Source organism: Gaeumannomyces tritici (genome assembly GCF_000145635.1).
Source record: "Gaeumannomyces tritici R3-111a-1 unplaced genomic scaffold supercont2.7, whole genome shotgun sequence".
Taxonomy (NCBI): domain Eukaryota; kingdom Fungi; phylum Ascomycota; class Sordariomycetes; order Magnaporthales; family Magnaporthaceae; genus Gaeumannomyces; species Gaeumannomyces tritici.
In genome coordinates this window covers 1,402,887-1,426,297 of record NW_008804551.1, presented here as the reverse complement: position 1 = coordinate 1,426,297, position 23,411 = coordinate 1,402,887, and the positions used below count along the sequence as shown (strand labels likewise).

At 59.5% G+C, this 23,411-nt stretch overlaps 7 protein-coding genes across 7 annotated transcripts; 5 read left to right on the top strand and 2 right to left on the bottom strand.

The window, feature by feature from the left end:
* Positions 1-313: 313 nt before the first annotated feature.
* On the top strand, positions 314-4,533 carry GGTG_11788 (hypothetical protein). Its single transcript, XM_009229679.1, has 3 exons — positions 314-860; positions 1,061-1,621; positions 1,684-4,533. The coding sequence occupies exons 2-3, from the start codon at positions 1,154-1,156 to the stop codon at positions 3,919-3,921; spliced, it is 2,706 nt and encodes a 901-aa protein (XP_009227943.1). The 5' UTR covers positions 314-860; positions 1,061-1,153; the 3' UTR covers positions 3,922-4,533.
* Positions 4,534-5,982: 1,449 nt separating this feature from the next.
* GGTG_11787 (hypothetical protein) lies at positions 5,983-8,598 on the top strand. Its single transcript, XM_009229678.1, has 2 exons — positions 5,983-7,025; positions 7,089-8,598. Exons 1-2 carry the CDS (start codon positions 6,873-6,875, stop codon positions 8,187-8,189), a joined length of 1,254 nt encoding a protein of 417 aa, XP_009227942.1. The 5' UTR covers positions 5,983-6,872; the 3' UTR covers positions 8,190-8,598.
* Positions 8,524-9,626, bottom strand: GGTG_11786 (hypothetical protein). The gene is made up of 2 exons (XM_009229677.1): positions 8,845-9,626; positions 8,524-8,764 (listed from the first exon to the last, which is right to left on the bottom strand). The coding sequence occupies exons 1-2, from the start codon at positions 9,374-9,376 to the stop codon at positions 8,748-8,750; spliced, it is 549 nt and encodes a 182-aa protein (XP_009227941.1). The 5' UTR covers positions 9,377-9,626; the 3' UTR covers positions 8,524-8,747.
* Positions 9,627-10,114: 488 nt separating this feature from the next.
* On the bottom strand, positions 10,115-14,348 carry GGTG_11785 (prion formation protein 1). The gene is made up of 2 exons (XM_009229676.1): positions 11,257-14,348; positions 10,115-11,169 (listed from the first exon to the last, which is right to left on the bottom strand). The coding sequence occupies exons 1-2, from the start codon at positions 13,887-13,889 to the stop codon at positions 10,410-10,412; spliced, it is 3,393 nt and encodes a 1,130-aa protein (XP_009227940.1). The 5' UTR covers positions 13,890-14,348; the 3' UTR covers positions 10,115-10,409.
* A 248-nt stretch (positions 14,349-14,596) lies between these two features.
* Positions 14,597-15,493, top strand: GGTG_11784 (ADP-ribose pyrophosphatase; the record flags this gene model as incomplete). The annotated part of the gene is made up of 5 exons (XM_009229675.1): positions 14,597-14,638; positions 14,707-14,741; positions 14,805-14,926; positions 14,989-15,165; positions 15,252-15,493. The coding sequence occupies 5 exons, from the start codon at positions 14,597-14,599 to the stop codon at positions 15,491-15,493; spliced, it is 618 nt and encodes a 205-aa protein (XP_009227939.1).
* Positions 15,494-17,187: 1,694 nt separating this feature from the next.
* Positions 17,188-19,410, top strand: GGTG_11783 (D-arabinitol dehydrogenase). The gene is made up of 3 exons (XM_009229674.1): positions 17,188-18,110; positions 18,202-18,580; positions 18,714-19,410. Exons 1-3 carry the CDS (start codon positions 17,681-17,683, stop codon positions 19,009-19,011), a joined length of 1,107 nt encoding a protein of 368 aa, XP_009227938.1. The 5' UTR covers positions 17,188-17,680; the 3' UTR covers positions 19,012-19,410.
* A 1,800-nt stretch (positions 19,411-21,210) lies between these two features.
* On the top strand, positions 21,211-22,991 carry GGTG_11782 (hypothetical protein; the record flags this gene model as incomplete). Its single annotated transcript, XM_009229673.1, has 5 exons — positions 21,211-21,655; positions 21,738-21,768; positions 21,902-22,061; positions 22,153-22,746; positions 22,845-22,991. The coding sequence occupies exons 1-5, from the start codon at positions 21,379-21,381 to the stop codon at positions 22,989-22,991; spliced, it is 1,209 nt and encodes a 402-aa protein (XP_009227937.1). The 5' UTR covers positions 21,211-21,378.
* Positions 22,992-23,411: the final 420 nt, after the last annotated feature.

The window sequence follows — 23,411 nt, the reverse complement described above, 5'->3', positions numbered from 1 at the left end:
GTGACACGCCCCGTGGAGGATCCTTGTCAGGCCTGAACTGGTGGTTCTTCGCTGTGACGCTGTCACGACCAGCGCCTGCGGAGGGGGGAGGCACCCATGCTGCCGGCGGGACCAGAGCTCGGATGAGCAAGCGCAGCAGAAGAAATGGCAGCCGAATAGGGACCAAAGAGAGATGGCGATTCACCCCCTCCCCTCCACGCCAGGACAGGGTCCCAATCGGCTCAGGGGTTGGTCGGTGGATGATGTGGAACTTGGCCTGTCGTGCGCGCTGTGGTCGCTGTCACCACACTCGCTTCTTTTTCTTGCGCTTTTCGCCGCCTTCTTTTTCCTCTCCTCCCGCTCCTCCTTCTTTGTTTTTGGTTTTATCTGCAAGTTGGTATCATCCCTCCCCCCCTCCTTCACCCGCGGCCTCCTGCACAGGACCGGGTCCGAAGGCCTCGCCAGACCTGAAGGGTCAATAATACCCGCCTCCGCCTGCAGCTCGTGGACCCTGGTCGCCAAGCTGTCGCCGCTCAGCTGTTAATACCTAGGCACTCCTCCATGAGGGCCGTCCGTTCGCTACGAACTTGACTTGACGACCGCCCACATTCGCTTGTCCGTTTGCTGCTTTTTATTTCTCTGCCATATTTATAATACTCGGAACCCCACACACTCGCTTCCACCACCCACGACATACCTGCCGAGGGACACAGCAGCTGCTTGTGCTCTGCCCTGCCATTCGTTGAGAAAGAAGGCCAAGCTAGGGCCTGTGGTGTTGGGTTGCACGCCGCAAAGCGTGGGAAGCACGGGCTGTTGGAAACACGAACTTGGGGTTGCAACATACCTGGTGGAACAGGGAAGGGGGGAATACCCTGTCCAAGGTGAGACGAACCTCGAGCAACCCTCCAACCCCGTGAGACCGAGCGCCTTGGGGCAACTTCCATCTCGCCGTCCCGGCACCACTCTCTGTGGCGTGGGCGGCGGGCAGGAACTGGTCGCACCGCGGACTACATCTAGCTGCCGACAGATACAGTCCCGGTTTCCGGAAGGCCAGGGCCATGCTAACTTGGGACTCAAATAGGACTGCCTCCCTGTGACAGTGCCCTGGGTGCTCTCACGGGAAGTCTTGTTCCCCAATACGTAATAATATCCACGGCCTCCTACTCCATCCGCCATGGGTATCGGTAGCTACTTCAAGGCGGACGCCCCCGCGGCGGCCGCAGCAGGCCCAGCCCCTCCGGCTGCAGCCGGCAAGGGGCCGACGGCGCCGCCGCAGGCCCACCGTAATGCCGGCCGCGGCTCGGCATCCAACAGCAACGGGCTCGGCATGTCAGAGAAAGGCCAGGCAGGGGGCAACGATCTGGAGCTGCAGCCGCCCTCGACGCGCTTCAGCTCGCGGCCGCAGTCCATTTCGGGCAAGTCGGTGCGGTCCAACGCCAGCTCCATGTTCCTCGACGACATCAAGCACGAGGTCATGGTCAACTACCTGTACCAACAGCAGTGCTCGCACCTCTGGGTGTCAGACGGCAGCGGTGAGGTCGAGGGCGTCCTCCTGCGCAAGACCAGGGGCCAGTACATGGCCTGCCCGCCCCAGCTGGGCAACTCACAGTTTGCCGTGGCGTGCTCGGCTCTCAACGTGCAGGTAAGCAGCATCGCCGACCTTGTTTTCCATGTCGTGCATGTGCTGACCACCGAGGACGACAGTGTGCCATGACGGTCAACTCGCGTGTCATCAAGACGTTCCTGCAATGGTCGCCCGACGCCGTCGACGTGCCGCTCATGAACGGCCTGCGCGTGCAGATCCTGCCCACCATTGAGGACCTGCCGCGGGCCAGGAAACACCAGTTCGCTGCCTTCGTGGCGTCCGAGGGCCTGCTCGTCGTGTGGGACGACGACGCGCTGCACTTGGTGCAGCGCGCCAAGGCCATTGAGTCAGAGCTCATGGAGCTCGTTTGGAAGGCCGGGACTGAGGGCGACGACGACGAGAAGGGGGGCGCCGACGCCAACGACTACGAGATCGACGAGGAGAGCGGCGAGATCAAGCCTGAGAAGCGGCCGGTGCACCTGCTCAACACGTGGCTGGTCTCCTTCACCCTCATCCTCGTCACCGTCTCGCTCGGCGCCGCCTGGAGGCAGCTGGCCATCGAGTGCTCCGTCGACGGCACCTATGTGCGCCTGGCGCTCGTCGCGTTGGCGCCGCTCCAGATCTTCTTCACCCTCTTCTTCGCCCAGGTCATCATCGGTTGTCTGGCCCAGATCTTTGGGCCCATCCGTCAGCTCACCATCAACTCCAAGTTCTACTCGGCCCGCACCTCTCCGCGCCTGCAGACGGCCATCCTGCCCCACGTCACCGTCCAGTGCCCCGTCTACAAGGAGGGTCTCGCCGGTGTCATCGCGCCCACCGTCAAGAGTATCAAGCAGGCCATGTCGACCTACGAGCTCCAGGGCGGGTCCGCCAACATGTTCATCAACGACGACGGCCTGCAGCTCATCTCGGAGGAGGACCGCCGAGCCCGCATCGAGTTCTACGCCGACCACAGCATCGGCTGGGTCGCGCGCCCGGGCCACAACGTCAACGGCTTCCTCCGCCGCGGCAAGTTCAAGAAGGCCTCCAACATGAACTTTGCCCTCATGATCTCGTGCAAGGTCGAGGAGAAGCTCCTCGCGATCGAGCGCGGCAACGACTGGACCCAGAACGACGAGGCGCAGGCCTACGAGCGCGCTCTCAAGGAGACGCTCGAGCAGGACGGGCGCGCGTGGGCCGACGGCAACATCCGCATGGGCGACTACATCCTCATCATCGACTCGGACACGCGCGTGCCGGCCGACTGCCTGCTCGACGCCGTCAGCGAGATGGAGCACAGCCCCGACGTCGGCATCATGCAGTTCTCGTCGGGCGTCATGCAGGTCGTCCACACCTACTTCGAGAACGGCATCACCTTCTTCACCAACCTCATCTACAGCGCCATCCGCTACACCGTCTCCAACGGCGACGTGGCGCCCTTTGTCGGGCACAACGCCATCCTGCGCTGGTCGGCCATCCAGCAGGTCTCGTACGAGGACGAGGACGGGTACGAAAAGTTCTGGTCCGAGTCGCACGTGTCCGAGGACTTTGACATGTCGCTCCGCCTCCAGTGCGCCGGCTACATCATCCGCCTGGCCGCCTGGGCCGGCGAGGGCTTCAAGGAGGGCGTGTCGCTGACCGTGTACGACGAGCTCGCGCGCTGGGAGAAGTACGCCTACGGCTGCAACGAGCTGCTCTTCCACCCGATCCGCATGTGGCTCTGGAAGGGCCCCTTCACGCCCCTGTTCCGCCGCTTCCTCTTCAGCAACATCCGCTTCACGTCCAAGATCACGGTCGTGTCCTACATCGGCACCTACTACGCCATCGGCGCGGCCTGGATCATGACGGCCGTCAACTACTTCCTGATGGGCTGGTACAACGGCTACCTGGACAAGTACTACGTCGACTCGTGGCAGGTCTGGTTCTCCATCATCATCGTCTTCAACGGGCTCGGCAACCTGGCCCTGGCCGTGATGCGGTACCGGCTCGGCGAGCGCTCGCTCCTGTACGCGCTCTTCGAGAACCTCAAGTGGACCTTCATGCTCGCCATCTTCCTCGGCGGCCTGTCGCTGCACGTGTCGCAGGCGCTGCTCGCGCACATGTTCGAGGTGGACATGACGTGGGGCGCCACCTCCAAGGAGGCCGAGTTCTCAAACTTCTTCATTGAGGTGCCCAAGGTGCTCAAGAAGTTCAAGTTCTCGATGCTCTTCGCCTCCGTCTTCATCGCCGGCATGATCATCCTCGCCGTCGCGCCCTTTGTGCCCTACGACTGGAAGATCACCGACTTTGTCGCCATCCTGCCCATGGCCACCGTCGCCGCCTCGCACCTGCTACTGCCCCTGGCCCTGAACCCGGCCCTGATGACCTTCTCGTGGTAATCTCGGGGGTTGGGGTCCTGCTGGATGAATCTTTTTTTTCTTCTTTTCTTTCTCACTACCTGGGTTTCGTGTTTTATAAATCTAAGGAGGATAGGCCTCCTTCTTTTCCAAACAAGAAGGGTTAATCACAACATCATTTGCTTCATCGGCTGATACTGTCGCCTTTTCGGTCTCTACACACTCATGTCTAATTCTGACGACTCCATGTTTGCCCGTATTATCTTTTTGACCTTTCCTTTTTCTTTCCTCTCCTTACACCCTCCTAAGCAATCCCATATACCAAGAGTCGGGGACATTCCTTTTTTGTTTTTGTGGATAGCCTGATATACAGCAGGGGATGAAGGAAAACGGCACATCGGCGCTTGGTGGACATAAACTAGACAGGCACAGTAACTTGACTTGCAACATTTCATCTGCGCTGTACCCTTGGAGCCGCCTCATTACCACCGCCAAAACATCTCCCGTAGTTGGATTTTTTTTCTCTCCCGCATGGTCTCTCAATCCCCTGGGAATGACATGACGGACCTGCAACAGAATCTACATACCATTCACCCGAGAACTGTAGGATATCTTTCCCGTTACAACAACTAGTAGTACTCTTGCCAAGTAACTTCCCTTCGAATCAGCCCTCGGCTCGTCCCTCCACAGTCCGCCAGCCTCACCATCTCTCCCCTCCCCGAGACCGACGCCGGCTCACAGCAGGCTGTTTCCCCCCCACCCGGGGCACGCATCTCCTGCACATGCTGTCGGTCGAGGGCAAACAGTCGGCCCGTCGAATGCGGTGCAACTTTGCTCCACCGCTCCAGCAGCAGCGGTAGCAGCAGCAGCGGTAGCAGCAGCAGCGGATGGCCTGCGGTGTGCGTGCGTTTCTGTTCTTGCAGCTCTCTATCTCTCCATCTCTATCGCCCGTAGGCAAACAGAAAGCTTTCGTCCTCGCCCGAAAAGCGCGCGGCTTTGTCTCGGCCACGTCACCGCCAGGGGAAGGTGATAACGCGGCCCAGCCAGCGAGCCACCACGCCCTCTTGCCCGCCGGCCATCATGGGGCGCTATCGAGCTCGGCCACGCCAGAGGCTTGGGCGGCGCGCGACAGATAGGCAATGCCGTTTCCCCATGTGGCTGGCTGGTTTGCGTCGGGTAGTTCCTTTCGCCTCCGTGCAACCCTGACGGCCCGGCGAACGGGAACCCCTTACCTGGCTAGCCTCCTTCCTTATCTCGCTGCCGAGGGGGGTCCCGGCAAGGCAAAGCCATCCCGAGAGTATGCCCTATCGCCCATGGGCGTAAAAGGTTAGCATCGACAAGTCGGGCTTTTTCGTGTGACCCCCACGGACCACGCCAGCCACCCCACTAGTCCTGTCCGTGAAAGAGAGAGAGAAAAAAAAAAAAGTTCATCTCGGCTCGCATGACACTGCAGAACACACGTCCCCGCGGCGGCTACACGAACACCCAGCGGCGGCTACCGACATGGGGGAGGGGTGTGCGCGCGTGTTGTGAGGGCATGAATTCGCGCGGCGCCTCGGGTGTCACGACAGCAGGGTGGCGGCCGCCACAGGGGAGATGGGGGTTGGAGCTACCCCTTGGCGTGGCCCGGAGGAGCGGAGCAGCGCATGTATATGTGCGACGTAGAACGCACCCGGCCCCGGACGGCTGAGGAAGAGAGAAAAGCAAGTAAGTGGAGGGCAAAACGATGGTGCAAGTGGCCCTGACGAGAACACGAGCTTTTTTTTTTTGCCTACTTTTTTTTGGCTTCTTTTTTTTTTGGCTCCTTCTTTTTTCCCCTCTCTCCCCCCACTTCACCATTTTCTACTCGCATCCAAAAGTTGGCTGTCTGCCGAGTGGGTGCAGTGACCGTGTTTGGGGGTGGGCTGCAGCTTCCAAGTTTCCCATCCAGTTTCATGGTCCGACGGTGACCTTTGCTGGGCTGCTGATCCACCCGACTTTTCTCGTATCGCACTTTTCAAGGCCAGGCCGTTGCGGCAATTGGTTGGCCCGCTATTTTGGGCGCTTTGGGCGAGCTGGCAGGCAAGGGATCAATTGCTTTTCTTCTTTTGTGGCGTTGAAGAGTTTTCCTTTCCTAGTCGATATTGTCAGTATAGATAACCGTCTGGCGACCTAGCGTAAAACTACTGACAGGGTCTCGGGAGCCGGGACGATCGCTATTGATGTCGAAGCGAGGTGCCTTGGATTGACCGTGATATTGATTGCGGCCAAGCCTGGAAAAGCAATGCGGGAGAAGAGCAAAATGCTGGGGCTGCGGCAACAAGCACGCCTCTGGCCGCTAGCTGGCTGCCTCTAGCGCTCCCCCTTTGCCAGCCTTGGGTAGCAGATGGGCGCGGCGGCGGCCAATCGATTCCGCTGTCTTGGATCAATGCCGTGTTTCGACACCATCAGCTCGCCACCACCCCCATGCAGAGACGATCGCAAGGGAAGAAGGCCAGAGGAAAAAAGAACAGAAAAAAACGAAAAAGGAAAACTACCACGACTGCTTATCCCAATCTACAGTCCCTCTTGTCCTGCATGGCGGCGAGACACCAATGACGCCAGACACGAGGAGCAGCACCACTCCCACGCCCGCCCACAGGTCCCCGCCTCGGGCCACCGCCAGGGCGTGCAGCTGGGCGCGGCCATGTGTGCATGTCTCCTGCCTTGACCTGATAGTAGCTGCTCCAACCAGCCCCTCTTCTCGACACAACCGGAATACTGGGTACATATCAAACGCTGGACCTGCATCCATCCCAGGCTTCTCCCCCCGTCATCCCACCCACTCACACTCGCTTGTGGTGTTGCAGCCTTTTACAATCGTTTTACACGCCGTTTGCTATACAGTCTCGGCTGTTTGAAGTGCAGCTTTGCGCCCACTGCTGGCTTGCTTCACAGCCCTATCTGGTAGTCGAAGCAACAAGGGATAGGTTGTGTAAACCACAGCCAACAGCACACAACACACACATCTCATCATGAGGTTCTCCAGCACACTCTCCGGGTCTTTGCCCGTGATACTCTCGCTCTCCACACTGCTGGGCTGCTCCGCCGCAGAGGACAAGCCGGCAGACCTGGACAGGATCCTCGGCAGCAAGCCGGAGCTTTCCATTTTCTGGAACCTCGTCAAGGTACTATTTCTCATCATGTTTTCATCAGAACCCACCAAGCACGCACTAACACCCCCCCGCCAGAACAACACCGACTACCTCTTCCAGCTCCCCACGCTGGGCGGCGTCACCCTCATCGCGCCCAATAACGATTCGTTTGCGCGGATCCAGGACTTCGACGCCAAGAACAGGACGCAGGTCAACGCGCTGCTCGAGTACCACACCCTCGTGGGCTCGTACCCGCTCTCCAGCATCGCCGAGGGCAGCCGCCTGTACGCCACCACCAAGCTCACGGACCGGTCCCTCACAAACGTCACGGCGGGCCAGCACGCCACGCTCGACAAGCAGCGCGGCGGCGACGTCGTCGTCACGTCGGGCGGCGGCTCGCGCGCCACCCTGGTCGAGACCGACGTGCGCTTCGCCGGCGGCGTCGTCCACGTCGCCGACGCCCTCATGACGGCGCCCCGCCGCCTCGAGGTCGCGGGCCTGACGTCGCACCGGGCCGAGCTGTCGGCCTTTGTGGCCGCCTGCTACGCGGCCGGCGTCATCCCGGACATGTCGGACGCCAGCGACGTCACCATCTTCGCCCCCGTCACGGCCGCCTTCCAGTTCCTGGGCCCGTCGCTCACGTCGCTCGACGCCGCCGACCTGCGCCGCGTGCTGCGCTACCACCTCGTGCCCGGCAAGGTCACGCCGGCGTCGGCGCTGCAGAACGGCACAAAGCTGTCCACGGCCGCCGGCGGCGAGGGCGGCGGCGGCGCCCGGCTGTCGATCCGCCGCTCGGGCAACCAGCTCTTCGTCAACAGCGCAAAGGTGGTGGTGCCCGACATACTGATCGCAAACGGCGTCGTGCACCTCGTCGACGGCGTGCTCAACCCGGACGCGCCCGACGTGGTGCCCGACCCGGCCTCGGACGCGCAGCCGCCCGTCTTCGCCGTCAGCGCCAGCGGCACCGTCGTCGGGGGCCCCACGGGCGCCCGCGCCCCGACGCCCTTTACTACCGCCCTGCCGTGCACGGCAAACTGCCCGACGCCCACGTCTGCGTCCAGCGCGAGGTCCACTTCCACGTCGGTCAGGTCGTCGAGCAGCTCGGGCGTGGCCGTCGCCGCCGCGCGCTGCACGGGCGCCGCCATGGCCGTCGCCGCCGCAGGGGTTGTCGGTGGCGTGCTGCGCGGCATCGTTTGAGGATGACGGTGTGATTTTATGATTTTCTGCTTGACAATACGTAATTCACTTCGGCGACGGATAATAGCGTGCACTCTTTTCAGCTGTCTTTGTTTAATCCATGATACCGGGAGCGGAGCCGTATTTGTTGTCGTGTCTTTCTTTGAGCACGCTGGCCACCTGGAATTTGTCTCGACTTTTATCCTCTCTACGTTTCTCCTCTTGCTTTGGTCGGGTCGAACATCATGTCCAGGTTTGCACTACCCCAAGACGGGAGACGGAGTGCAGGTCACAAAGTCTAGCAAGCCGGGTCATTGGCATTTCAGGAGGTTCGCCATGATTTATGAACACATAGTTTAGATACCTGCACTTGACTTGAATAGAATATGGACCTTATGGTCTTGGTAATTATACATTGTCGCACGGATAAGGCAAGGTTACGTATACACACACCATACTAAACACGATCAAACGCTACAAGAGACGAACCGCGAAAGCAATTACAGCAGGCAAAATCACAGATCGCGAGGTTGACACGCGCAAAAAGAAACCATATCCTACACCCCGGCCCTCACCCGATTAGAACCCGTGGTTACCTGCATAAAACAAAAGACATAGTTAGCAAGACAAAATCACATCAGCACATCAGCACATCAAAAAACAGAAGCAAACTCACGCCCGAGCGGCTTGGCCCGCCGCGACACCTCGCGCGCGTGCCCGGCCTTGATCTTTGCCAGGCGCGCCTCCTCGCGCAGCTCCGCCTCGAGCCGGCGCACCTCGCCCCTGGCCTCGGCCACCTCGCGCCGCGCCACCTCCATGGCCCGGTCGGCCTCGCGCTCGGCCCGCTCGGCGCTCATGACGCGCTCGCGCGCCGCCAGGATCGACGGGTCCGCGACTGCTGCTGCTGCTGACGAAGAGGAGGACAACGACGACCCGTTGCCAAAGGTTCGCTGCAGCAGCGACCGCCGCCGCCGCCCGTTGGGGTTGGAGCCGCCGTCGCTGGAGCTGGCGCTGCTGCTTCCGCTCATGTCGGTTGACCGCCGCCGCGTTACCGCCGCGCCCGCGGGCGGCGGCGGTGACCGGTTGCCGGGGGTGGCGGAGCCCTTTCTGGAGCGCCCAAACAGCCCGCGCCGGGGCTCCTCGGCCGGGGGCGGCGGGGGAGGGACCTCCTCCCTGGCGGGCTCGGGGTGGCGTGAGAAGAGAGGCATGGTTGTTGGTATTTTTTTTTTTTTAGTGGAAAGGGTTTTTTCCAAGATGATTCAAAAAATTGGTGGAGCGCTGGCTCCAAAAGGGGACAAAAAGAGATTCGAGATAAAGAGGCTCTTGGTGGATCGTGGAAAAGGTTGGAGCTTGGAGCGGTTGGCAAAAAGGCTTGTTTTGAAGGCTTGTCTGGAACAACCGAGAACACGAAATCCGCTTTCGCGGGGAGAAGAACTCGGCGGGCTATTTCAACACAATCTCCTCCTCAATGCTGTCATGACATCTCGTCATCCGTCGAGTCCCCTGGAATGCCGGTGCCATCACGCAGCACAGCCTCGAGGAGGGGGGATCGGCGGTGACGTCAGGACGGAAAACCAATTTGATGCCCGCTGGGGTTGGGCTCAGCCGGTGCCGCACCCTTTTAGCCCCCCAGCCAATGGGCGGCCGTTGGACAGCACCAAGTGACGTGGGGGTGTCTCTCTCGCGCTCGTGAATGAGTCGAACTAGAAATGCAGTGACACTCGAGTGCTGGCACTCTAGGACTTCCAGCCTTTGATCAACTGGTCCAACCGGTGGGGTGGTCCAGCATGCCAAAACAGCTGCGCCATTTTCGTCGTCGACTTGGCCCTGGGACCGGGTCTGCGCCGTTCGTGAGCTCCCTGTCAGGGCGACAGAGCCATCAGCACAGGCTATCCATGGCAGCAGCCCCTCGCACAAGAATTGCTACCTCACTCGTGGACCCAACGTGGTTAAAGATGGTTTAATTCCAAGGCATCATCAACCTCCATCTATAGTGAAACGCCGTCTATGCCAAATCTTAGGCTTCCACATCTCGGGCCCTCTGCCCGACTCTAGAAACAGTCCTAGCCATGTCAAGAGTCTGTCTATCATCTATTGGTCCCAGAAATTATCCCGCCGTCATCGAGGGAGCAGACAAAAAGGAGGAAGGAAAGCGTCATCCGTAAGCCAGAAAGCAAATCGTGCGACAAAATGCAACAAGAGCAAAGTCCGCCCGAACCAAAGAGTCCTACTCCAAACCGCCTAGTCGGCCTCGTCGTCGGTGTCGAGAGGATGCGGCGTGCCCTTGGGACTGTTGAGCCACTCGATGTGCCGGAGTCGCCTGCGCACCTCACGCTCCTTGACCTCCTTCTTGGTCATCTTCTTCTTCTTGCGAGCCCGGAACTTGAGCTCGCCGTCCGCATTGTCCTCGACTCCACTGTTGACCGTGCTGTTGACCGCGCTGCTGACCACGCTCGAGGCTGCTCCGCTGGGCGTCGCGACACCCGAGTTGAGCCCGGACCCAGGCCGAGAGACCGAGTCCTCGAACCGATCCAGCGATACCGCCGCGTAGCCTCGGTGCGCCACCCGACCGGCATCCACGTGCCACTGCTCCGTCGCGAGAGCGCCCACGAACTCGTCATTGTGCGAAATCATGACAACGCCTCCCTTGAACTCGCGGATCGCCACCGCCAGTCCTCCCAGCGAGTCGCGGTCCAAGAAGTTGGTCGGCTCGTCTAGAACCAGCAAGTGAGGGTTGTTCCACATGGCGCCCGCGATCACCACCTTGACCTTCTGCCCTCCCGAGAGCGATCCGATCTCGTTGTGGTTGGCGATCTCGGGATCCAGTCCCAAGTCCTCAAAATGCTTCGAGATCACTGTGGGCTGCAGCTCGCGGTAGCCAAGACCCTCGCGCGACGCCTCGTGGTCGTCGAACTCTTGCACCAGCTTGTCAAACCCGAGTTCGAGGAGCGTCTCGCGCGAGATCTGAGTGTTGAACTTGGGCAGCCACCCTCTCCATTTACTGGAGGCAGAATTTTGTCAGCAACAAGCCCAGAGCAGAAACCCAGAGCAGAAACCCCGAGTAGAAAGTCATGGTACAATCACTTACACCTCATATTGGAACGTCTTCTTGTACTTGGCGCGACCGACTAGCGACTCGATCTGCCGCTTGCCCTTGCCGTCACCAATGTCGATGCTCTTGTCCATCTGCTCGCGGTCCTGGTCCGAAAGCATGCGCGTCTGCTTCATGTGCACCTCACGGTCGTCTCCGTGCTGGTATCGCCATTGCAGGTACTGGTTTGGCGTTTTCTCCAAGTGCATCTCAACGTGCTCCAGCGCATGCTGCTTGATGTAGCCGATACGCAGATTCGGGTGCTTCTCGACCTTGCCCGTCGATGGAATCACCTCGCCAGTAAGCAGCTTGATGAGCGTAGATTTGCCCGCGCCGTTGGGACCGATAATGGCCACGCGCGACGACAGCGAAAGTTGGCACGAGACCTCGCTGAGCGAGGGCTTGGGCGCCCCCGGATACTGGTACGACACGTTGGTCATGCGGATGATGGCACGCGTCTGCGACTTGACGCCGCTGAGGATTCCTGGAGGCGGGAACTTGAACTGTACGTTGCTGGCCGACAGCGTGTAGTAGCTCTTGGCCTCGGGCTTGATATTGACAAATGCAGCAAGGTTGCCCTTGTAGTGGCCGAGCTTTTTGCCAGGCTCGTAGTGGTAGATGTCGGTGGTGACGTCGTCTAGGAATTTGGAGTCGTGCGAGACTATCAAGCTCGTGATGTCGGTGTGGGTCTTGAGGTAGTTCTCGAGCCAAGCAATGTTGGCAATGTCGAGGTGGTTAGTAGGCTCGTCCAGCAACAGGACATCGGCCCTCTGGAGCATGGCACGAGCCAGAGCAAGCTTCATCTTCCAACCTCCCGAGAGCGATCCGACCTTTTGTGACTGGCGGCCCTCGGGTCCGGCGGTGAAGCCGAACTCGGCAAGGACGTCCGAGACTTCCTGGCGCGTGTAGTTCTCCTTTGCGACAGTGGGGTCCTTGATCATGAAGTCTAATATGCTGATGTCGGCGTCCTCGCCCTGGTTGTGCTCCACGTAGCACGTCCGCAGGACAGACTGCGGCGGGAAGCCCTCAAGCTTCTCGTTGGCGATGCTGCGCATCAGGGTCGACTTGCCAGCACCGTTGCGGCCACAGAGACCATATCGGTGGCCCTTGAGGAGGCGCAGGTTGGTGTGCGAAAGCAACAGCATGCCACCATACGCAAGCGAGAAGTCGGCGTTGACGATCTCGATCTCGCCATCGTCCTCCTTCTCGGGCTCTCCGTACTTGCGGTGGTCCTCGTCGACATAGAACTTCTCCACCGCGATGCCGACCGTCTCGTGCGCGTCGATCTCCTTCGTCATGGACTTGAGGTACGGAGCGATGCGGGCAGAAATGCGGGTGACATAACGGTGGTTGACGTCCTCGGCAACCATGTCGCAAATGTATGATCGCAGAGCCTTGTAAGTGTCCTGGCTGGCAGCCAGGCCCTTGGCCTTCTTGATCTCCGCCTCAAGCACCTTGGACACGTCGTCGGCGGTCGTGCGCTCGACCACAATGTCTTGATCCACAGCCATGGCCTTGTTCATGACGCTCAAGGCCCTCGTCGCCAGCTCACGGACCTCGGGCAGGGCCGCCCTATCGGCCACACTCTTGACACCAGGAGTGAGCTTGGGGAGGAAAGTACGCGCCTCGATGGGGTCGTGGACAAGCTTTGTCAGGTTCTCGGTAATGACGACGGTTTGCCTCAGGACCTCCTGTGAGGTCGTCGGCGTGTTCAAGGAGCGTTCCAGGAACGGAGTGAGCAGAGCCAGGACGGGCGATGTGACGATGGCCACGAAGGTGGTCATGGACAAGGCGTGGATGGCCTTTTGCAGTGACTGGGCCGAGGGCTTCTGCATCGTCTCGATGAGGAGCGGTATCCGCGGGGCGACGTCGTCGTTGGTCAGCAGGCCGCAGATGGATTTCATGGTCTGCAGCGACTGCCTCTCAACCTCGCTCTTGAGGTCGTTCATGCCGTCCTCGACCAGCGGAATCAGGCGGGCGAGCTTGGTGCCCATGATGGTCCTGAGCACATCCTTCTCCACGGCCTCCTCCTTGGTGCCGCCGACGGACAGCTTGGCCTTGTCGGCCATCTTCTGCATCAGCTTGAGCGCGCCGACGGTGCCCTGCCACTTGCCCGTCCTCTTGGAGAGGTAGTCGACGAGGGCGGAAAGCAGCCCGACGACAAGGGCCTCGGAGCCGAGGTGGGCAAACAAGGCGTCGAGGCCGTACTGAGCCGCATCGCGCACGACGGCGCCCTTGTCGGCGAGCGCATCGAGGGCGCAGGCGACCATGCCGCCATCCTGGAGCAGGAACACGAACTCGCTCTGGGCTTCGCGGGGCGGGAAGCGCTCGAACAGGGCACCGAGCAGGTTCTGGGCGCTCTCGCGGCGCAGGCCGCTCTTCTTGTCGGCGGCGGCCTTCTTGACCTCGGCGAGGATGCCGTAGCTGTGGAGGCCGCGGAAGCCGATGCCGGGGCAGTTGAGGAGGAGGTCGCAGAGGGCGTACGACGCCTCGATCGAAGCGTTGGACGTCTTGGCCTCGAAGATGGTGGTCAACAGCGACGAGATGTCGGCCTGCGACGGCGGCGGGGCGTCGCCCTTCACGACGATGGTTGGGATGGGCTGCATGGGCGGCGAGACGGGATGCGGCATCGTCCTCTGACAAGCAAGAGAAAAAAGGGCAAAAAGGGAACAAAGTCCCGACCCGAAACAGCTTCGGGAGAAGGAATCAGTCTGCGCGCGGGAAGTGAAGAGTAAGATGGGAACAACCAAGAAAGGAGGGAGAAAAGCCCGCACAAGGCCCTTCAGGAGAAAGCAGGGCGGCGGCGCTGAACTTGCTGACTAGAAAAACGTGGTGGGTTCGTCCCCCTCTGTTTGGTCCCTCCCTCGAATTTTTTTCCCTTTGAAAGCCTCGATAAGGCTTATCTCTGCGACTGAAGGCGGGTCTGCTCCACCATTCAGATGCCAGGGATTAGAATTGTTAGTGCGGTGGAACAGGCCCTCGTGAAACGGGAAAAAGAATACCTAGGAGCCTAGAAAAAGAAGAAATCAGGAAAGGACAGAAAAAATAACAAAAACAAAAGAAAAAAAGAGGAAATTCACATTAATCCAAAGCTATTTATGTATAAGGAATCAAATTTCAATACAATCCCACAAAGGGCGACAACAAAAACCACGGCCTTGACAATTCTAATCCCTGGGCCTGTTCCACTCTCGGCATCTGCGATGGTGGGGGCGGTGGGTGTGATTGGCGGAGGACCCTTTTGGGCTTCAATTGGCCTGCTGGCTTTTGGGTTGGGCTGAGCTGAGCTGGACATTGCAGGCAACCCCTGAACAGTCGGTCAGCCATCACCTCCAGCATGTCGGCATCCAACGCGAAGGTTCTTTCGACGGGCCCCTTGGTACGTGGTGTCTGACAGATGGCTGACAAGCGTCATCCCAGGTAGCTGGCTGACACAATCCTTCCCAGGCCGATGCCAAAGCCAAATGGATGCGGCTTCTTGAGTAGGCGCCGCTTGCTTTCGTTCTCGGCGTCTTGCTACTGACATGTCGGGTACTGCGGCCAAGGATTAAATACCAAGATCCTAATGGCGTCGAGAGGACCTGGGAGTCCGCCGAGCGTCAAACTCGCCCCAAGGGCTGCGATATCGATGGCGTAGGCATCGTGGCAATCCTCGAGAAGCCGACAGGTGTGTTGCTCCCGTATTTGCACGGGCCGCAGAACTCTCCCTGACCAGCCTCGCCATCGCAGGCCCAGAGATTGTGCTGCAGAAACAGTACCGTCCCCCTACGGACAAGATTGTGATCGAGGTCCCTGCTGGCTTGATGGACGCGGGCGAGACGCCGGAAGAATGTGCCATTCGCGAGTTGCGGGAGGAGACTGGGTATGTCGGGAAAGCAACCGAGACATCCCCCGTCATGTTCAATGGTATGTCGGATTTTCCTAGCTGCCGTCTCGATCTTATCAACTATGTTGTTCCAGGAGCTGACTTGTCGCTCCTGATCCTCTCCCAGACCCGGGGTTCTGCAACACCAATCTCCGTATGGTCCACGTCAGCATCGACATGAGCCTACCCGAGAACCAAGACCCCAGGCCGCAGCTGGAGGAGAGCGAGTTCATCGAGGTTTTCCACGTCCCGCTCTCGAGCCTCTGGGACGAGTGCAAGAAGCTGGAAGCCCAAGGGTTCGCCATCGACGCGCGCGTCGGGACGTTTGCAGAGGGCATTGAGGTGGCGAAGCGCTTCCGCTTATCATAAGACGCTTGCCTGCAGTGACAGACTAAATCAGTGCAGCAAAAGGACGGGTCATATTTGAAGTTGGCTATAGTTGGTGATAGAGTGCGTGCGACCGCGATCCAGGTGATTTGGTGACATCAACCCAGCTGTGTCGCACTTGCTCTTGCGGCTTTTTACCATTTTTCTGAGACAAGTGCGCATCCCAGTCAATTGCAGGCACTAATATAGGGCAACAATGCCTAACAATGGCAAGTAACAGCCCCTAGGGTTAGATGCAATGTGCTTGCCAGCTGTATCGGGGAGCACGGAAGCCCTCTAACAATTGTAGACTGATCTGGTAATGGCGGACGTTTGTTCGAATAGAAATGAAGCAGATCAACGTTTTTGCTTGCTACCTACAAAATTGCCGAGTCTCCAGCTTGACATCCTGGTCGGTTGTTGCTTCGTTGGCCGTGCCTACAGCCCCATGAAGCTAGCTCTAGCGGGAAGAATTAGCCCTCTTAATGTCGTCAATAGATCGACCGATTTAGCTCTAGGGAGTGCCCTCCCGATTTTAGGCACTGCGGACAACCTTGGTGGGCCCCCTGGCGTTTGGTAGCTAGAGGCTTCTAGCTTCTCGATCTTGCGATCTTGTCACAGTAGGCCTTAATCTCTGGATTGCGGGTGCCCTCGACGCTAGAGACCTTGTTTATGGCGTTCTGCAAGGTATTCTGGTGGGAATGGGGTCCTTGGCGTATCACTGGTCTACTATGGCGTCTGCAACTACTCCTTGTAGCGATGATGGGCCGATTAACAGGATAGCGATTCGATCCCACCCCCTGCGAAGAATCAACGCTCTCTGCGTTTAACAAGATTGGCCATAGCGTTAAGTTGCTCCTCGTGCCAGAATACTAGATACATCGAGGTTAATCTAGCTGTTGGTGATGGTGCCTATTGCCTCAAAACTAGGTTAAGGTTGCCATCTTTAATTTAGACATATCTCTTTAGATTAAAGTGATCTGCCTTTGAACATGTCCCAGCGTGGAAGCCATCGCAACTCCATCATTGGGTAGGTTCGGTTGTCCGAGATACAGCCACAATTAGGCGTACAAATAAGGATTTAGGAGTGTCCATTCCTGCTGGGAAAGAGCGAGCAAAGGCCAATGCGCCGGGCCTGACTGCCCCTGAAGAGGATTTAAATCAGGATACTCGGCGCTTCCCGTCGTTGGTCGTTTGCATTGCATGTTGAGGCTCCGCCGGCGTGGGGTTCTCCGAGTTGGTGGGCTTGTTTGCGCCGGATTACTCAAAGCGGAAAGCCCGACAAATAGCCCTTCCTGCCTGGCATACCCTGGAAAAAAAGTCCCCACATGGGCAGCCATCAGATGAGGCGAAGGAAGTTTTGGTGGCTGGACCAAAAATCAACCTGAGCGGACATGCCGCTGCAGGCCGGGAGACCGACACGAGCCCTTACTGTGTATCCCAGGGGCAAAAAAATGGGGGACGTGCAGCGGTCCAGCCCCGGGAAAAGACTAGCGGCCAAGGCTTTCAAGCCTTTTGCCGTGTCCACAAGTGGCGGCCGAGAGCGCCGGCGCAGCGGGAAAACCGGGGACCGGTGGGGAAGTCGGGCTGGTCATGGGAACTGCGGCCAGGGGTGCGTTGCGGTCTCGGCCCTGTTGGACGCGAGACTGGAGCGAGACTGGCGCGAGACGCCTGCCGAATGCTCCGTGGGTGAGCGTCTCATGTCCCGGAGCTGCTGAGCGACTGGTGGCGGGCTTGGAGAGGGGTATAAACATATAAATATCGAAGCGTGCTGCTGTTGTGCTGCCCTGGACATGCTCGATATTTTCCCCCAGGCCAGACCACATAAAAAAAAAATGGACACCGCACGTGGCACACAAACGAGCAATCAGCTTACCTTTTTACCTCTACCAATCGAGCGAGCGAGCAATCTGATTTACCTTGTACTTGCCTGATTTTCACCAAGCCTGCATCGTTCAAGCCTTTTTCTCCAGCAAAATCGAATATCGGATCGGCAAATTGGAAGCTACCCCTCCTCTTGGGGCTCGTCATCTATTCTTGGGCCACCATCCACCACGCAGATTTGAACAGGCCAAGACACTCCAGCTCGCCTGCTCGAGGCACAAACCAACCACCAACAACTTTAGGTCTTGTTGCACCTCCCAGCCAGCAAAACACACATCTCACAGCAGAACACAGGGCAAGACCAGGATGCTGGGAAGCAAGTTCGCCCGCGCCGGATCCCGGCTGCGCGCAGGCCCATCTAGCCTCTTCGTCAGCCGCCGCCTCACCGCGCCGTCACCCGTCCTTATCAAACAGCGGGCGACGGCCGCCTTCACCACCACCACGGGCGGCAACAGGCAGCCCGACCCCAAGGACAAGGAGCACGCCGAGACGGCCGGCAGCTTCGCGCGCACAGACGCCTCGGTCCAGGTCGAGTACCCGCAGGACCACGAGCTGCCGTCGTCGGCGCCCGTCACCGGCGCCGGCCGCGCCGGCATCAACGTCCGCCCCACCCTGGCCTCCTTCTCGCTGCAGGGCAAGGTCGGCATCGTGACGGGCGGCGCGAGGGGCCTGGGGCTGGTCATGGGCCAGGGCATGGTCATTAGCGGTGCCGACCTGGCCATTGTCGATCTTAACAGTGAGTAAAGGCAAAAAAAAAAAAAGCCCGCCTGCCCCCCAGAAGCATTCCTTTTTGCTGAAAACATCACCCTCTACCGCCGCTTTCCCAGAGGAGGAGGCGCAGTCGCAGGCCGAGGCCATCGTCGAGCGGTTCCGCAAGGAGAACCCCGAGGCCGGGCGCCTGCCCAAGGTGACGGCGCACTACGCCGACGTGTCAAGCGAGGAGTCGGTCGCCGGGTGCATCGCCGAGGTCGTGGCGGAGCACGGCAAGATCGACAGCCTCGTCACCTCGGCCGGCTTCGTCGAGAACTTCGAGGCCGTCCAGTACCCCGTCGACCGCATGCGCAAGCTGTTCGGCGTCTGCTTCGACGGCACCTACCTCTTCGCCACCGCCGTCGCCCGCCACCTGATGGAGCGCCAGGCGGCCGGCAGCATGGTGTTTATCGGCAGCATGAGCGGCGCGATCGTCAACGTGCCGCAGCCGCAGGCGTGAGTTTTGTCTTTTTCTTTTCTTTTTTTTCTTTCTTATTTTTTCTCACGTTTCTGTCGAGACCCTAAAAAGGAAGGGTTCACGGGTTGTACGAAAAAAAAAACTAACCGCAAAAAAATCCCTGCCATACAGACCCTACAACAGCGCCAAGGCGGCCGTTCGCCACCTTGCTGCCTCGCTGGCCGTCGAGTGGGCCCACGCCGGCATCCGCGTCAACTGCATCTCGCCCGGCTACATGATGACGCCGCTGACCAAGAAGATCCTCGAAGACAAGCCCGACCTCAAGAAACAGTGGACGTCCCTGATCCCCCAGGGCCGCATGGGTGACCCCGAGGACCTGATGGGCCCCGTCAGCTTCCTGCTCTCGGACGCGTCCATGTACGTCACGGGCGCCGACATCCGCGTCGACGGCGGTTACACGACTACGTAAAGAGGGTCAGCCGCGCAGCAGGGTGGGCGGGAAAAGGCGACGGGTGGACGAAAATGACTGGGCCCGCGTCTATTGTTCCAAAATGGAAAATCAAGGAGAGAAAAGGGATCATAACGAAAGGGGCTCGGAAAACTGGGTAATTCGGGGCGAAAGGATAGAAGAACAAGAGCCAGCTCACCGAAGATATGACACGGCTCTGTGTGATTTGGAGCCCCAGAGGGTCGTCCTTGTGGGATGTAAAACGGGAGGGGAGACAGTCGATCAGGCGATCAGGCCAGGCACATGTGGCGGGCGAACTACCTGCGGGAGGGAAACAAGGCGAGGGCGGTGTTACGGAGCACTTTTTTTCTGCGACCGGCTAAGAATAGATAGCAGTGTTGTATGACACTCTTTTCCCTGCTTTCGGTCCCTTTGTTCCCGTGCATGTGATTCATGGCGTGATGGTAGTCCCACGTAAACAGAGCAATCAGGACAGGAAGAAAAACGGCAAAAGAATAAGAGGGAAAATAGGGAAAAATTAGAATAATTGCCATCTCTTTTGGTGCGTGGGGTGCCTATCCTACACTTCCCGCCATCTCTTCTGGTACCCTTTTCTGATTCGAGCCCACACCTACGGGACGGTCCGGGGAGAGCGGCGAAATATCGGGAAGGATATGACTGGGATGGGGCTCTTTTTCTCGCCCTGGGTTCCACCGCCGCGTCATGATGTATCTGCACAACCCACGAGACAGGAGAGCTTGGCAAGTATAGAGACATGGGCAGGAGACGGCAACAGGTCACGTATACGTCCTCGCCCATTGCCGGGTGTCCGCTGCCGGGCGCCGGGGGGCGGCTGTGATTCCGATTTGGCAGCTAGCCGAGCCTCGAGAGGGACCGGGAGGGTGGTGAGGGGGGATAGATGGGTAAGGAGTGATGGTGTTTTCTTTTTGTGTAGCCTGTGTCGGGTGTCGATACGAGGCAGCACACACACACTTGCGACCACTGAATTCTTCCGCCGTAGCATTTGTAACCAGTTTGGAGCACCAGGCGCGTCATTTCTGCCACCGTACCCTCCCTCGCGATTTCTTCCGCCTACCTTCTTACCTGTCACGAGGACGGCTTGGCCTTGACGAGGCAGGAGACGGCGGGCAGCGGCAGCTAGCCCGGCTGGATCGAGTTTGCGCTACCGTTGAGGCTGTTACGGACGCAAGGGGCAAGGGCAATGCAACGCGCCGGGCTTTGTTTCCTTTTTTTCTTTCTTTTTTTTCCGCCGCCTAATTTTGCTGGGTGTGTTTTCCCTCCCCTCTCCTCGCTGGCCTTTCCTGTCGTCGCGCAACCACGCCAGCCAACCGACGAACATGCGTCCCCGACAGACACCTGCCTAAATCGTTTCCTCCCTGTTTACATGACATGCAGAGACAAACCACATCCTCACGTCCCCATCTGTCCAGTCCAGGTCTGTGCAGTGCCATGTGCCAAGCCAGGGCCGATGCGGCAGCGGCCGTCATTGCGTTTACCGCATCTAGCCCAGGGTAGCCTCTTCAAAGGGTGGGCAGCGCGGCAACGCGCTCTGATAAGCCGGCATCGCGCGCGTTATCGAGTAAGAGGCCCAAGCAGAACAGAGGGGCAAAGGCGAGGGTATGATGGAGAACTAATGATTGCAGCATCGATATCTGCCCGCCCAACCCGAGTTCCCCACGTCCCGCTGGCCGCGCTTCGTAGTAAGCAGCTCGCAGGTGAGTTGAATTACAATCAAGGTGGCAGATCGGAGAAGACGCAGTAACCACGCGTCCGCTTGGGTGCGTTGGGGATGCAGGCTCGGTGGTCGGGGCCGAGCGAAACAACACACGGGCCAGAAAAGAAAGGACAAAGGGCACTCCGACAGAAGCTTGAGGAGTCATGCCTACCTGAGAGACTGAGGTGCAGCCAGCATACCCTCACGCCAGGCTTGACCTCAGGGACGAATGATGTCTGGCGCCACTCCGCCTCCGTAGCGTCGCGCCGTATACCAGCCACCCATCCGCCGCCCTCTGTGCATCTCCCTCCTCTGGCTTCCCGGCCAGGCCCTGACCCCCGTGCCCCCCAATGTTTGGTACAACCCCGCCGCCCGCCGAGCTGCTACATGAGTACCTCCCTATGCACTGGTTGAACCGCGCTGCTCCCACACCGTCGCTCCCGTCCGAACCTGGGCCGCGCCCCCGTGATTGGGCTTGTACTTGTGCGGCCAGAGCCTCAAGCACGGCCGGGGATGGCGCCCACTCGGAGCTTGTGTCTGTGACCGTCTCCCTCCTCTCTGCTCGTCCCACCCACCCCCATATATCAGGCTCCCCTGTCAACCCCCCTCTTCGCTACCTGTCATGTTGCGCGAGGGGCCACCGCCTTAGTCTCATGTCTGTTCTCCCAGCCCTTTTCTTTGACATACCTCGCCCCTACTGCTCCCCCTTCCTGTCTCGTAAGCTCCGAGCGGGATCGTCAACCACCTCAACTCTTTTTGCCCCCCGTTGCCCTAGACGCGCACCCTCCATATATGTCGCCACGATGGCCACCGCGCTTGGAACCCCAGGGGCCCTCCGCGCAGGCATGTTCAGGATCAATGAAGAGATGATAGCCGCTCTCGAGACGGCCGATGAGCTGCCCTCGCTTGAGATCCATCATTTGTGGGCGAGTTCGTGCCGGCCTTTTGTTTTCCTCGCTGCATTCCCTCGCGAGAGGGGGACTGACGGCTGATTCAAAGCGCAAATGCATAGAATGCTCCCTGTGCCAACATAATTTCCAGGAGTCAGTCGAGGATATTCCCCCACCATCGCCCCTTCACCTAGCCCACAAACACGGCTTTCATCCACATTCTGGAAAGTCACTTTTCTTGTCTAGAGCTGCGGGCTGACGTGTAGAGTTCGCCGCCGATGAGCAGCCCGGACAGCCGACGCGCCGAGAACTTCTGGTGGCATGTATGGGGCAGCAACAGGAGGAAGCTTCCTCCCCGCACGCTCGCCAGGGTGCTCAACGAGATCCGCGATAGCCCAACGGTCGTCCCGCCTCCGAAACTGACGGGCCTTCTGCAAGGCGCAGAGGTAATACGAAAAGCTTGTGTGGAAGAGAGGGGTCATAGCAACCTTCTGTTGCGGGTGCGCTGACTTTTTTTCTTTTTCACGTGCGGCATAGGATGAGAGAAAAGGAGCTGATGGGGCCGCCCCCGCCGCGGGCGAGGAGCATATATCGCCGCTGCTGTCCCCGAAAACGTCGTCCCTGGGCTCCTTCTCGTTCGCAACGTCGTGCTCATCGTCCCCGAGCGCCATCGTGGCCGCGCACGGCCCGGGAACATCCGACAAGGGGAAGCGACCGTTCCGGGTCGGCGGCTCCCTCTCTCCCTCCGCCGGCAAGTCAAGCCCCCGACAGTCCCTCCTGGAGAAGATGGCTGGCGCCCATGCGCCCGTTTCTCATCGCCACCACATGCCGGCCTTCAGCTTCTCGCCGGATGACCTGCCCGAGAAGGTCATCTTTGAGGACGACGATGAGGACGTGAGTGAGCCTCCACGTTCGCTCATAATTCAGGCTCCCGCCTTTCGTCTTGACGCCTCATCGTGTGCCCAAGAGGTGCCCAGGGGGCAGCGGGAGCATCCCAGGGCGATTGTCCCGTCGGATGCGAGATATCAGTATAATGAGCTCCGCGCGGCGCCCAGCGATCCCGGCCCCGCGACTAGCAAGGTGATAACGGACCCTCGGCACGCTTTGAGCGCCGGCAACACGGGGCCTCTTGTGCGTGTTGTGGGCTTCGAGCCGTTCCGAAGGCCTCTTCTTGGCCACGTAGAATCCAACTCGCAACCCCATCGTCGCACCCACACTGCTTCTCATAGGAATTCTTCCAGCCGACGGCCGTTCCGCCCCCAAATGGCCTCTTGCAAAGAAGAACCTCGACCTTTGACGGGGCCAACCGGTCGGGGGTGGGAATTGCCGTTTCCCGTGACTGCCGAGCCAGCCACGTTGGCTGCTCCTCAGAATAGCCCAGTAAAGTGGCCTAAAGCTGGTCATGACAGCGCCCAGGCCCAAGGTTAGCTCCCAGCTGATGTGCAGGCAATAGTGATGGCCTTCACGAACATGATCAAGCGCAAAGCCCGCCGGCGAAAAAGAGTCACAGCTGACTGGCCCACCTTGGCGCCCACGTTTGTATATAGGACCGCCGAATGCTTCCGACTTCATCACGCTGCCGGCGGACCTCGCCCGGCCGCCGATCCCCGAGACGTACAAGCGACCAAAGGCGGCAACGCTCGACACGCCCATGTTTGGCCTCCGCCCCTTCTACCTCCCCTCGACCATGGAGTCGAGGCGCGCCACGACCATCGCGCGCCGCGAGGTGGAGAGGCAGTTCCCGCCTCTGCAGCAGCAGCAGCAGCAGCAGCAGCAGCCACCGGCAGCGGCGGCCG